Below are 15,568 nucleotides of genomic sequence, written 5' to 3' on the forward strand. Positions count from 1 at the left end.
CTGTTAGTTTAAAAAATCCTTCTCGATGCAGGAGGCAATCAGTTTTATTAAAATAATTTAAACATTTTTGTTGTTGAATAGCAGATAGATATTTGACTTCTTTTACAAAGGGTGGTTGGTGGATGATGATTCATCAATAAAAATGTTCAGATTAGATTAGAGGAATTCAAACACTTGACTTTTTGTGTGATTCTACTATGTAATAATGTCCAAACATAATATTATATTTTTCATTTGTTACAAAATAATACTAATTAATAAATACGTATGACATGATATAAAATCTCTAAATTACAGGGAGACATTGAAATATATTTGACAAAAGTCTTATATTGAGGCTTTTTTTGAACTATACATCACACAAGCAAATTGTTAGTTCTTGGAACTACGCCTAAATCACTTTAAAAGAAAGTGGCCAACAAATACAATTCGTAGATCCCTCTTTTGTCATCAGAGAAATCGGCGATTAAAATATGAGTTTCGTGCGAACAAATAAACATTTACATTTTGAAAACTTGGTACAATTTTCAATCTTTATCAAACAAACGTATGAATCAAGATTTGTTGTCATTATAGCTCTCAAAACATAACAAAGCATATTTATGTGTTTAGGAAAAATACTGATAGTAAAGTCAGGCAAATGAACTAAAGAATATTTCGAATTCACTGGATTTGGACAATAAAACATCACTTGCTCAGTGAAATAATCAAATATATTCAGCACACTGTTACACAAACAGTACGTCAAAGGTCAAAGGCTGCTTAGCCTGAAGTATATTCATTTAATATGATGTAACTGATTGAAATTTAAAATGAAATTGTAATTGGAACTTACTATTTATTGAAAACCGTTCTCAAGATGGCCGAGAAGATGTTGAAGATGATTCATTTTAGGGTATAGGGATAAGGATATATTGATGGTGATAATACTCGTTATTAAATAACCACAACTCGTATATTCAATTAGTGCATTGTAGTAGTTCTTAGAGATTGGTATCAATAATAATTACGTTTCTATATCACAAAGTTTTTAAAAGTTTATTGAGAAATCTACTAGACGACAAGCTGAGTTCGAGTCTAAAAAGTACTAAAACCTATTGAAGTCCTAATAAAAGAAGTTTTCAAATGATAACAGATGGCCTTTCAGTGTGGAAGCAGTGCGATCCTTGTTAAACAATTTCCCAACCACTTTGAAAACTGTACAAGAAATCACACACGCTAACTTTGATGTTGATATACAATGATTGGTGATTGAAGAGCATGAAGGATTTCATATTTATGTTAGAATATCTATTATTACACACAATATATTGTACTCTGAAACAAAAATCACAGGCAAGTAATGGAATCTATAAACATATGTATTTTTTCTTCTAAAAGAAGTTAAAGGAACATGGAAAGTTATTAATATGTCGCCAAACTGTTTACTTAGATATTTTTTATACTGCAAATACTTGAGTTGGATAGGACGTGGTGGTTACACTTTTATACAGATGTTTCCGATACTTAAATTGCAATTGGAAATTATAGACTAGAATTTTCTACTGACATGCGAAATATTTTTTTATTTCTCTCAAAGTATTCAAATAAAAGTAACCGATTTTGAAAATTAAATAAACTGAAATTACTTATTCTATGGTACACCAAAACAGTTAAGGAATATAATATGATGATTATGAAAAACAAAGAAGCAAATATATTCACGGAAGAAGAATATTTCGAGGAGTTTACGAAAGAAATGTGCAGAACTGAAGATTTTGATATGTGAAAATGATTAGAACATAAAAGCTATGAACGAAATATATGGATGGAACAGAAATATATAAGCTAAAAGTAGTACTAAACGAGATAACGGGAACCTAGGAATTAAGCTAAATATATATGAAAGAAATCATACTATTAAGATATAATACTAACAGGCATACCAGCTGAAGTAATGGAGAGTAGGATGAAAAATGAGGTAGAAATCTCTTTAGAGAGAACTCACAATAAGGTTTTAGAACTGGAAGGAACACAAACAACTTAATATTTATAATAATAGATTTAAGTGATAATTCAGTAGATAAAAATAAGGAAATTCGATATGTATTGGAGAAGCCTTAGGCTTAGCCAAAATAAGGAGGGATGAAATTTTTAATGTACTTAAAAATTGTGATCAAAACAATGTGAGATGCAATGAGCAAAAAAAGGAGAATCGACAGAATTCACCACAAGGATAAGTGCTATTCAAGCCAGTCAAATGACCAATGAAATTGTTCAATTATTTAATTCAATGAAAGCGTTTTTTTGGGAAAAATTACCAATAAACATAAGAATAGACTTTGTGAAAAAAAGTAGTGAGACTTACTATACTATACAACTCTGAGACATTCACATTGAATCAAATAGGAAGACTGAGAGAAAGAATGAATGAAATGTGAATTGTGCAGCTGATATAAATAGGATATAGTAAGAAATGAAAGATAACAAGACATAGAAAAAAAGTATGTCATTACTCCAATCAAGCAAATCATGATAATATGGCCTATAATTGAATAAAAACTACTTACCGTTGATCTTTCTAATAGCCGAGAACCGACAATTAAATTACAATCAGTTTCGGTATCCAGTTCTTTATCTTCTATTGGAATATTTCCTTCAATATCTTGTAATTGATTCTTTGTTAGTATTTTTACTATAGGTTGAATAAGTGGCTGATCTTCAAAAGCGGCTTGAATAATTGGAATTATTGTGGAGCTATCTTTTGTGAATTCATCAATTAACTCGACACACTTGACTTTATTTATTATATTATTTTCAAGGAGAATTTGCATATTTATTCTAATCGATTCATTTAGTGTGAGAGTAGTTACGTTGGGAACAAATTGATACTTTTCCAAAACTGGTATTCCTAGATCTTTCCTTCTGGGTATTGAATTGGCAATTAGACCTTTGATTACTATACCTCCACATCTAAAAGTGTTAGGCATTGAGAAAAGGAATCAAATTATATGCAGTAGTCTTATGGTACAATACTTATGATAATATTGCACATACTAGTATGCATCATTAGTCTGATCCAAAAGTGTCATTTTATGGAACCAAATCCGAAAATTAATACCAAGGTGTCTTTTAAGGTTGTGTCACTTTGGCAATAACTCAATAAATTATCAAGATATTCAAAATTTAAAAATAGCAGAAAGCGAAAAATTAAAAAAAAATCCCACTACTCTGAACTGTGACGATAATATTTATAATTTAATTAAGGTATTATAATCTCGTCGCTGGATCATCTACCCTTCCTAGTTTTTATTGAACATCAGTATCTGGAAAATCATGCCAAGTTTCTCGTCCAAAGCATTTTATGCACTGATTTTTAATAACAGTCAGTTCGGAGATCTCAAGACTCAATATATGTTTCCTGTAATAACTTTCTTAGATATTGTAGTAATAAACTTCCGAAGAAGTTTCTTAGTGATATAATCCTGGAATAATACTTATTTTAGATGCTTCCTTCTTTTGAAACTTTGTCTTGTTATGTACCGTGTCCTGCTCTTCACAAATGAACTTTTCTGGCCAATTTTGCCTGCTTTCAGTTTATTCTAAAATGATCGAAACCTAGAAGTCGTTATTGTTCGTACCTAGGTCATTAAGATTCATAAGTATTTTACAGATTAGTTTTGAATGGAAGACCTGGGAGTTCAATGCTTTGATAGCAGACTAATTGTCAGATTGAAACTCTAAGTTGCATTTTTGATGTCTTATCGTTAGATTTATTTCTGCACCTCTTTCAATGGTAAGTACCTCTATCTAAAAAGCTCTTATGGTAGTTAGAATTTGGCGACGATCTTTGAAAATAATATCTTCAGTATGTATCCTCTAAATATATTTATAATGCATTCAACAGTAGTCCTTTCTGCTGTGATATTAACTTATATTTCAGGATAGCTCTGTGCTAAATGATATGTTATCCTTTCTTGTTGAATGAAATTTTTGATATTTAGAGATCATTTAATATCGACGTCAAAACTTCATGAATAGATGCTATTATCAGAAAATATATGAATTCATCATCTGAAACTATGTGGTAGACGCTTTCTTTCATATATTTTTTATAATTATTCTGTATAGTTTTATTAACTTATATTGGATTATGAAGGAGATATTTAATAATAATTAGACCATGTTTCTAGATTCTACAATTGTTTGATCCATGTATGTAAAAGTAAAAATAAAAAAAAAATGTTTTAATAAAATATTCTTCAAATTACCTTACATCCTTCGATATTGGATCACAGGAAACTGGAAGAAGAGGCTCCTTCTGTTTCTCCAGAAAATTCTTTGTCACCCATTCAAAATGAGATTTGGCAGGTACAATCATTTGCGATATGTAAGTGGGCACATACAGCAATCTCGTGTCTGATTGGAAAATATTCATTTGCAGCATGTTGTCCATAAATGCAATCCAATTATCTTTCCATTTTATCAAACCCACGTTATATTCTGGATTGAATTCTTGTATGCTTCTGAAGTCTCCCCTATAATTTCAAATATAAATATCACATATTTCATATCACTTTAATTTTTTTCAACCTTCTAGATTCCGTATTCCAGAAACAAGACGTTACTTAGACTTCATCTAATTAATTTCACATCTTAAATATTGATTTTTTATTTATATACGAGTAATTCTGTGTTATAAATATGAGTAGCAATTATTTCTCAGAGAAGAATACAAATATTTGGAAATTGCACGTAAATTTATTTGAATGTTCGTCTGAATATTTGCAGGAGGAAATTATCTTAGATTATAGTTGGTTTCATTTATATAAGTAGAAAATTGAAATTTACTTCATTCTCTTACGCTCCTATATCTATAGGGTGATTCTTAAACAATGATCTAAATTAACTGTTCATGGGACAAAAATAACATTACAGCGAAGCATTTTTGTTTTGGAATTGGACCTCAAACATTGGTATTGACAAGATGAGTCCAGCTACTTTTTCTCACTGATTAATTCATAATTCAATTTTTTAATTTGGATAGCAGTATCATTATTGTAGTCAAAATGTATACTTTTTGGATCTTCAAAATATTTGTATTTTAGTGATTCACTATATGATCTTCAGTAGCTCAATATTCTCCTAATTGAGGGAATTTATGTAATAGACCTCCCAGAATCTTAATTTATGACGTCTGGATGTAAAAATTGTGTATATAGAGCTAAATTATTGAATTATGTTGTTTTAAAATAAATTATCAACTTTATATACAGAGTGTTCTAGAACTTGATGCAAAAAATTTGGTACTGAGTATATCGCGGTAAAATAATTCTGTGACATAGAAAAAAATTTCTCATATGAGCATGACCCGCCTCTTGCCTTCAGTATAGAATTATTTAACCGATTAAAAATTCTTAATGTTCGAATGTATAATTTAGAAAATATACTCAAATATAAGTTCTGGTTTCGCAGCTTTGAGGCCTATAACTCAGAAATGAGAGGTAGTGTTATCTATTTATAGAAATTTTTTTGTGTCACAGCATTATTTTCACGTCATCTAGTCCTTCCCGAATTTTTGCATCAAGTTCTGGAACATTACATATGACGTTATAAAATAGAGAGGATTTCTGATGAAAGCTTATTTGAATTCAAATATTCTTGAACATCTACCTCCCTATGCCATGTTATATGAAAGGCATTATTACTACTGAAATACAAATTTATTTGCTGAAAAAATGTGAATGAAAAATTCAATTTCCTCCTATAAGAGATTTCGAAATTTCTAATGAATATGAAATATCAAACAGTTTTATTTTTTTAAAATTCAAATTTACCACTATAAATTATTGATCATAATGTACATTAAGTTGTTTAATGATTCTAGAAAGAACTCCATTCTATTGTACGAGGTGTATTAAATAACGAGACTGGTTATACAAATATGTCATTTTGATCTTATGTATATTTATTTATTATCACCCTCAATAAATCCTTTCTACATCCCTACATCCCAACATTATTAGAAACAGAAAGTCTTTTTTTGTCAGTTCCTTCAGGACGCGGGTGGTCTAGCACTGAGATATTGTACTTGACTAGAAACCTCTTAACGGACAGTACGGAATGAGGTACTAGTTTTGCATACAAACTTGTCGCATGTTAATGTAAAATGTCCCAGATATATTCTTTGTCAATTCCTATAGATTGAGCAATCGCACGAATATTTAACCGACTGTTAGATCAAACAAAATTACTGACATTTTCCATATTTTCAACTGCTTTTGACCACTCAAAAACAACATACAGTAATCCCTTGCTCTATTTGTACGTCGATCATTTTTACGGCAAAACAAATGGGCACTTCCCATAAAAACGAAGGCCACGGCTAAACTGGTTCGAAACTAGGTTAAACAGCTGACAGTCGCGAACGTTTGGCCCATGCGTACTTTTTTCGGTAGCAGCGCTAGTCTCGATACTTAATACCCCCACCTTGTATAATCCGAATTTGTTTGCACTTTTCACTTTGTATAAACTGTGTTCTACTATTGTTTCAATACTTTTATGCAAATTTTTGTAAACAATTTAAGATTTTCATAGTAGGTACATTCTAAATAGTATACGGTAAATGTGGTTTCTTATACATATGTCAGATGTTTTGAAACAAAACAACCAAGAAAATTTATTAGTTTCTCAGTATGATACACTGTAAATTATTTCGTTCATTTGAGTCTTCTATAAATTTACTTTGCCTTCTAATTAGTTTAAATACATATACAATGTGGTCCATATGTATGGAATAAATTACATTTTAGCGTTATTATGTGTCAGTTGAAAAAATATGAAACAGGTCGATTTTTATTCTCAAATTGACAATTTCAATATTAACCTCCTCCAGCACCTTGTGTGGCATTTTGTTGGAAAGGGATTTTAGTCCTCTGTTCAGAAATATGTGTATTCAGTACACATAGTACATAATAGCTCTTAAATTGAATCTATTTCATACATATGGACCGTATTGTATGTCGTCAAAATGTTTTGTTGCTTATTAATATTTATTCAAATAATTTGAGTTGCTATTACTTACGAATAGTTGTATCCTCTTAGACGGAATTCTTTATAAATATCCTTCGACGTCAATGTATTTGGACTAGAAGGAATATCAGTTAACGCATTGATAGGTTCACACTCAACACTTTTTGCAAACATTTTTCCTGTGACCACCAGAGAACCACCTTCAATTATTTCAAATTTACCAGAGATTTTATTGATAATAATTTCGAATATATTATGTCCTTTAAGGGATAGTGTTGTAGCCCTTAAAAATCTGACATCCTCGAATACTATATTCTGCATTGTTAATGATATGTCTTCTATCATTGATAAAGTTTCCCATACAATATATAAGTAGCCAGTAGCGGGAAATAAGATTCTTCCTGAAATAATAATGATGACTTAGACAATATTTAGAATATATTTGAACCTCAGTATTTATTTTGCATCTATTTCTCGTAAAATTTATCATATAGATATATATTTCAATTGGTATGATACCTAATAAAGGATTGGGGGATATTATGAATATGAGAAGTAGATTAAACGTTTTTTACTTAATTGTAGAAATTGAACTGGGCGAACTATCTTAAAGAATTCAATAAGAAGGGGATGAAGACAGGCAATGGTAATCCCAAGTGACAGAAAAGATGAGTAGAATTACCATCAGACATTTCAGAAGACATAGTGACATTGAATTAAAAAGCAATTGCATCAGAGAAAATGAGGTAGGCTCAGAATTGATGTTATTTAGATTTTGAGTTTCATATAGACATAGTAATTACTTTCCGGCGGACCAAACAAATAACAATGTCAATTACAATCCAACGGCGAATAAGATAAATTCTACAAAAATATAGAATATTATAACCGCCGTGGAAAGAAATAAAATCCGAAACCTATTGATCTAGGATATGGAGAAAACCATTTAAAATGAATGTTGATAAATACAAGGATACAAGTTTGAGTTCAAATACTAAAGACGATATTAAAGGAAAGCTCCGAATAACATAAAGATAATGAAAGTTTGCAGAGCTTTATGGAAAGCTTTGGAAGCAGAACAACTTATTTATTTTAGTACAGAGTCTGAGACGAATTGGAAGGGTAATATAAGGAAAAGATATTGAAGAGTAGATAAAGATAAAGTGGGTATTGGAAAATATATTGAGGTATTGTAGGATAGTTCAGATAGAATAAATGTGATTATTGGCAAATGGCAGCAATAGAAAAAATAATATCGGCACTAATCGGAAACGCTCTAGATTATTATGTCAATCTCATAAAAAAATATAAATATAAAAATAACCAATCAATTGTATAATATGGCTTAAGGTTAGAAAGTTTGATACAAAGACGGAAACAACGAATTCACATCATAGGTAAAATAAGTATTATTTTGGACACATTATGGTTCGGAAAATGCAAGTGTAAAAGTTTTTGTTAGCGATAATTAACTACGAAGATGTATTCTGTTTGATTACGTTTTTAGTGATTATTTTTTACAAAGTATCAATTAAAACCCAAATCATCTGATAGGTTAATTTAGATCCAACTCTTTGAATGTCCTCACAGAAAACAATCAACGCGGGTAAGATATCCTAGCTGTGTACTTCATTGATCCACGTCTTCCAATCCATCTTATTTCAAATTGATTTACCAGAAACTTTCAAACATTGAGACTATAATGTAGTGGTGCACCCAGTCTCGTTGGTACCAAATACTGAGATCAAATTGTCTCTATTATTTGGATTCAGAATTTTGGGGCGCGGGGTGTATTTTGTCTGTTTGGATTTTCATCATGAGTCATGAAAATCTTCTGTGAGTTTGTGAACAAGTTAAAGTTTGTCACTGACTAAAATTTTGTTGTTACTCAAATTCAAGTCAATTTCTGTTGCAGTTGCGGTCTTCTAGTGACTTCAAAATATCTAAGTTTGCATCGTTACTTATTCATGATTTTGGAGCACCTCTCTCGGTTCCCGTTTTATTAAATTTTGCAACAATTCTGCTTACTGTACTTCTAGCAATTGAAGGTATTTCAAAACCTGTTTAGTTAAATAAATCACACATTCCTTCATTACTTTGAAGACTATGGTAGTAATCTACCATCACTAGAATTTCTATCCTTCCTCTTCCGGTTATAATAAAACCATAATAATAAAGTTATTGCAATATTGCAAGTGCAAGATCTTGTATTAAATAATCAGCTGAACTTCATCTGCGCATGCTTTTAGTTGAGATTGCACGTTGTCTTGCATCATGTCAAGCGGCGTCTATTCATTCAATCCGTGTTTTCTGATGTGAAGTGCTTCTATATTTCTTCAAGCATTTTTATGAACTTTGTGCATTACTTTATCATGATTCTGTATGTATGGATACATATATTATTTATGGACCTGTAAATATTTTTTTAGCTATATTTTTTTCACTTACCATCAATGGTATGTCCCTCGATAAAATTATATTGCTGGTCGTCAAGTTGAACTCTAAGTAATCGACTACAAATTTCACCTAATTTAAGATTTTTTAAGTTATATAAAGGTACGAACCAAGTTCGCTCATGTTTCCATTTAATGAATGGTGATATCATTCTGGTTCCCTTGCTTACTGGGAAGTTGATTTCTGGATATAATTTTGCTACTTGAGGATTGTAGCCGTTCATGTATAAGCTGTGAAATTAATAATACTTTTATATATTTACACTGTGATAAGCAATTATTTTTATAGGTTTTATAATTGTAATCAACAAATAAAGCCATTTCTGGATATATTTCTTCTAGTAGAGAAATTTTTTTGAAAACATTGTGTAGAATATCATTTCAACCTCATAAGCTAGTTTTCCCTTATTTTGATCTAATCCTGAAATTTTTTACAGTTTGTCTTTTTAATATTCCTTGAACCTTGAAAACTAATATTTTGGGTGATTAATTAAATCTCAGTTTTTGAGTGACTTTGAGTGAGTTAGCTATCTATTAAACAGAATTAAAATGGCAAGATAATACTCTTATCAGTACTTTATATACTATAACTTCGTCTAATGATCCGCTTTCATATGACCCTGATGCCTAGTTACAGATACAGTTTCTTATTATGGCCGTACTTTTAGTAGAGCTTCGCAGTACAATTAATGAAATAAAAAAATACTCATCTGGAACTGATGGACTTACATTAAAAATGTTTACCAGTATGCCCGATTGCACATCAAATCACCTTACCACTTTTCCCAATTGCCTCAAGACGGCTATAATTATACCTCTGTATAAAGATCAAAAATAAGCGTCGAATCATCGCCCAATTGTACTCCTTCCCATGTTAACCAAGATCATAAAAATATCAAATGAGGGTTTTATAATTTCTGCTTGAATATAAAATACTTACTATCCATCAATTTAGGTTTTTAGTAACAAATGCACAAATGATGCTATATTTTTCTTCCCAAATAATGTATACTCTAGCCTAAACATCCAGTTTTATCATCTAAAAATACATTGCTGCCTTTTTTACTAAAAACACCATCATTGACGTCGTTGAATCTATAAAATTCTTAGGGCTTGTTGTGGACAATTCCTTGAAATGTGAGTTACACATTGCCGCCTTATGTAAAAAATTAAGTTCCTTCTGCTTTGCGCTGAGATCAGTGTCCAAATAACTGAGCTTATCCATATCCTTAACATTGTCCCCTTATTGAGTCGCATCTCCGATATGCCCTTCTGGGGCACGTGTAGTGTGATTCAATTTTAGCGAATCTTCAAACTACACTTCTTTGAATGCTGAAAATTCTGACTCTTCCTTCCTTAATTATCTTTGAATCCGTTTACCTTATTCGTAAGCACGCTTCTCCAATTTCAGAAAGGACGATGCATCTACTTAGGAACGCGGAGCACGACCTTTACCTACCTACTCAACGTTCGGAATTAGTTAAGGGCTCAATATTTTACATTGAAAAAAAATGCACTATCACTTACCAATTGGAATGAAGTCGATATCATCTTTTCCCGCACTCGCAAAAATTTAAGGGCATAGTTACTGAAAAGTATCTTCTACTCTATTCTATTCTAATAATAATATTTAATTTCGGGCATCCTGCATACCGGTTTAATTTTGCTATGGACTTATATACTAATTATTACCTATTATTATTACAATTTTGTTACTGTTACTCATTGTGGTTTTTTACTATATATTGAAATTTTATTTTATGTGTATCTTTATTTAGTTATTTTTATGTTTTTTAGTTTTTACAAGCTTCTATGTACAAAATGTAACAATTTTTTGGACAATCAAGCATTCTCTCTCTCTCTCTCTCTCTCTCTCTCTCTTCAATTTCTTATGAAGAGCGCGAACCAAAAAAGGTAAACAGGAAAGATATTGTCAAATATTTAAGTGAACCTTATTACATGTGAAACATGCTATTTTTTGTAATTGGATTATAGACTAGTTCTGTTTGCTCATGAATTCATATGATATTCACTTAATGACACCATAAATGAAGAAATACAACCACTTTCAATGGCTTAATGGAAAAATACCTACTTTCCAGTTGTTCTTAAAAATCCTTCTAAGAAATTAATATCTTCCGGTGGAGCTATTGGAATAATCTTGATATCTTCCATATTTGATTCGAGATTTGGAATATAACCGATTGTAATTACTATAGAATTTTTTTCGATGTTATCGATTTTATCAAAAGATTTTTGCGACAAGGCGTTCACCAAATACTCAGCTAATCCAATCTTTTTACCAGGTTTTCCAATTTGTATTTTTTTTAGGATACTGGATAAGTTAGCCAATAGTTGATTTTCTAAAATGAAATATTATTTTTTATTAAACTTTTTTCATCAAGTGTTATATTGTTATTGGAAATCATCCAAGCTCTTGATATGACAAGAATTCATGAAATTTCAAATGATGAAATATTTTTATTTACGGGGATTTATTGGTATCTAGTTACCCTAGACCAGTTCCATGCATAAACAAAATATTGCGTTTCCATAGCGACGAACAATAACTTATTAGAAGTGTCAGTGTAAAGTTTGATGTCAAAAAAGTAAACCAGAGTTACGCAATAAATTAAAAGAAAAAAAATGTCCACCGAAATTGTGAAAATTGAAAAATTGGAGTAATGAGCCATCATCAAGTCCTATATTTAAAAGGGTTAAGAGGTAAGTTGATTTGCGAAGATATGCTTAATACCCTTGGTGATCAATGTCCTTGGTATGCAATCGTGAAAAATTGGACAGCAAGCGAGGTAAACTTTCCATTGAAGATGATGACCGATCGAGAAGGCCAGTTTCTGTGTCAGTCCCCGAAAATATCGATGCAGTTCATGACATGATTTTATCAGACCGTCGAATTAGGCTGAAACGGATATCTGAAGCACTGAATATTTCATACGAACGAGTTCGTCATATAGTTCACGTCAATTTGGACATGAGAAAAATTGCTGCAAAATGGATCCTCAAATGTTTGAATGTTGACCAAAAGCGTGCAAGATGCTTCCACATCGCGTTCGATCTGTACTTAATTTGAAAACAATGTAGACTTCTTAAACCGAATTGTTACTATGGATGAGACTTGGATTGCCATGAAGTAATAATGATTGATTTTTAGGATAAGGGTAGAATAATCACAGGAGATTACTATTCGACATTACTGACCACTCTACAGAAAAAAATTGAAGAGAGACGCGGAAAGCTGTCCAAAGGTGTTTTCTTTGCAGGACAACGCCCCTGCACACAAATCTCATGTTGCCATACAAAAATTCGTGATTGAGGGTTTGAATTACTAGAACACCCCCCTTATTCACCAGATTTGGCTCCTTCTGACTATCATCTCTTTCCTCAACTGGAAAAAAGTTGAAAATGTCGTAAGTTTTCTTCCGACGAGGAGGTAATAAAAGCCGTGGAGGTCTGGTTTGTAGAGCAAGAAGAAACATTTTTTTTTGAAAGGTCTAGAGACGTTGCAGGTTCGCTGTAATAAATGTATCCAATTGAGAGGAGAATATGTTGAGTAATAAAATATTTTGAAATTTTGTTTGGTTTTCAATATATCCTCGTAAAGTGGTGAATTACATATTCATTTTATTATTTGATATCTATGTGAGGATAATGATTCGAAGTATAAGCAAAAAAAACAAAGGTTTAGTAATTATACTAATTTCGTACTGTCATTAAGAAGTGTTAAGCGTCATCTTTATTTTGCATTATATTTTTCAAATTTTGATTCATAAAACATCAATTGTTAAGCTAAATAAACTTGGAAGAAGAATCTGATTGCACTCTTCACGAAATTACAGAAATTGCGTGAAATGTAACTCAAAACCTGTTTCCCGAAAACTCAAGAGAAATATACATAGAGTCATTTGGCGATTTTTTGGATTGGTGTAATACTAAATACATCAAACATTACACGGCAAATAATATTATTGCTTATTTCTAAAATTTTGTCACAAATATATGTTCATTATTCTGTTTTCAACATTAGTTATTTACGTAATAAGTTCGGGAAGTGATTTCGTATTGTACGAGATAGATGTTTATGAACGACGCGACGAAGGAGCCAAGTCAAGAATATCTAATCGAGTACCGTAATAATAACTTATACTATAATTTATAGTATGTTTTTTTTTCATTCTGTTTTCCGTTTCAAATATAAAGCAAAATTCTATTAAAATATGAAATGTCATATTTGACAATCTTACTGAAAAATAGTTCTTTTGATTATTCTCTTATTATTTAAAAAATAAGTAAGGTAACATTGCAAACAAAGGCAAACATTTAGATTTTTGGAAATACAAAAAATATTTTCCCGAGAGAATGGCTGATAATTCAAATAAAATTTCTGAGAAAAAAGCGAAAGCAATAAGATAAATTATGCGCAAATATGTAATATTTTGCGACTGGCGTAATAAATACGATATAAGAAGTGCTGATGAAAATGATACCGTAAAGTGCCATTTCCCGGACTCAAATTAGTACTGTTAAGTCGATTTTAAAGTACAGTATGAAAAAAAGTATTTTTTAATGTAGTCGTGGATAAAATACTGTATTATAATTGTGCGTGAAGTACTTTCGCGCACTCGTTGCGAAAAAAACTATCTGACTAGCAAATGGCAGATAAAATTATTGAGATAAGTAAGATAAGAGGTGAAACGGGGTATAGGGTAGGAAATAAAATGAATCGGAATCCAGTCGCTAGAGTCCAAACATCACTCTGAGCTGAAATCGCGAGTAAGACACCTAAAATTCTGCAAAGTTATAGTAATTGACACCCCAAAACAGAAAAAGTAAATCCGTGAGTAGAAACTATCTCTGATCGTTAAAAATTGCAGTACTTGGAAATGGTGTATCATTTTAGTGATCCATATACTATTCATTGAATACGCAAATTAAACGCAAAAAATACTTATAAAATTTCAAATAATCATAATCGCGCTCACTCACGCGAAAATTTCAATAAAAATTTAGTATGTCTAAGAAATAAATTTTTGAAAATCAAAGACATAAATTCTTATACAGGAATGCACGCTCTTTCATTTGGTATTGTTATTTTCTAGAAAAAACTACCCTTTTAGTAATGAAAATTGATTTAATAGTTTGGAGATACTTTTTATCTCAAGATTTCTTTTCATATACAGGACAATTGAAAATACGTGTATGTCAAATTTCAGCTTTTCTTTTTCGAAAAGTATCAGTAGATCGTACAAGCAAGTACGTCTTCTTCGACATTATCTCCAATGGCTACGCAGTTAAAATGTGTGGATTTATTAAAGTTCAAGTTTTGTTTATCATCTATATTATTCGAAGAAGAATCTCTAGCACGTTGTCCAAAATTTTTTATTTAATTTTGGCAACTACAAGGTTGTTAGGGAGGTTAATTTATAGAACAGCCCTTTTTTATTGGTTTATCATCCTTTTTTCTTTGATCCCTCCTCTTCCTCTTCTACCTCGTACCTAGAAATTACTTGTGTGTCGATTGAAACTATTAACTTCAATGCAAAAGAAAAAAATTGACTCAATCAATAATTAAAACAAACGACATCTGCGGTTGTTTTGGAATCGTAACAATAACAACACATGTCTAACACTAGTACAGTCTATAACTTTTTCTATAATCTTGTAAAACCTAGTCGTAGTTTCTTTTGTATTGGACTGAATTCTTCTAATACAGTCAAGATCCATGAGTGTCGCATTTCTGATTAGCATAGTGAAAACAAAAGAGAATTGTGTAAAAGTCGCAGGAAGGATGCTGCCTATATAATGCATTTATGCGTAAGGGTAAGGTAAAAGAATCTGCAAAATATTAATAGATGAAACTCACATCTTGATCAGCGCTCGCAAGACTCAATAAAATCTTCGTGTATGGACAATGTCTTCAAACTCTGCAAGGCATCTGTTCATTATCAAATTTATGACAACGTTATCGGTATAAACCTATTTTCAATATTCCAATAATTTTAGGCAAATATTTAATACTAAACTGGTTCTACATTATGTTTTCACACCAACCTTACTCCAGTTCACGTTCTGTACAAACTGAGAGA

General features: G+C 31.0%; 1 protein-coding gene across 1 annotated transcript in view; it reads right to left on the reverse strand.

Moving 5' to 3' along the window:
* Nucleotides 1–15,568, reverse strand: part of LOC130440709 (fatty acid synthase-like) — an 83,507-nt gene that overhangs the window by 35,055 nt on the left and 32,884 nt on the right. Inside the window, exons 13-17 of the mRNA XM_056773997.1 lie at nt 11,560–11,827; nt 9,460–9,695; nt 7,064–7,412; nt 4,251–4,517; nt 2,550–2,952 (exon numbers count right to left, since the gene is read on the reverse strand). Of these exons, the coding sequence (XP_056629975.1) occupies nt 2,550–2,952; nt 4,251–4,517; nt 7,064–7,412; nt 9,460–9,695; nt 11,560–11,827 (1,523 nt within the window). The remainder of the gene's footprint in view (nt 1–2,549; nt 2,953–4,250; nt 4,518–7,063; nt 7,413–9,459; nt 9,696–11,559; nt 11,828–15,568) is intronic.

This window comes from Diorhabda sublineata, chromosome 2, assembly GCF_026230105.1.
Source record: "Diorhabda sublineata isolate icDioSubl1.1 chromosome 2, icDioSubl1.1, whole genome shotgun sequence".
NCBI lineage: Eukaryota > Metazoa > Arthropoda > Insecta > Coleoptera > Chrysomelidae > Diorhabda > Diorhabda sublineata.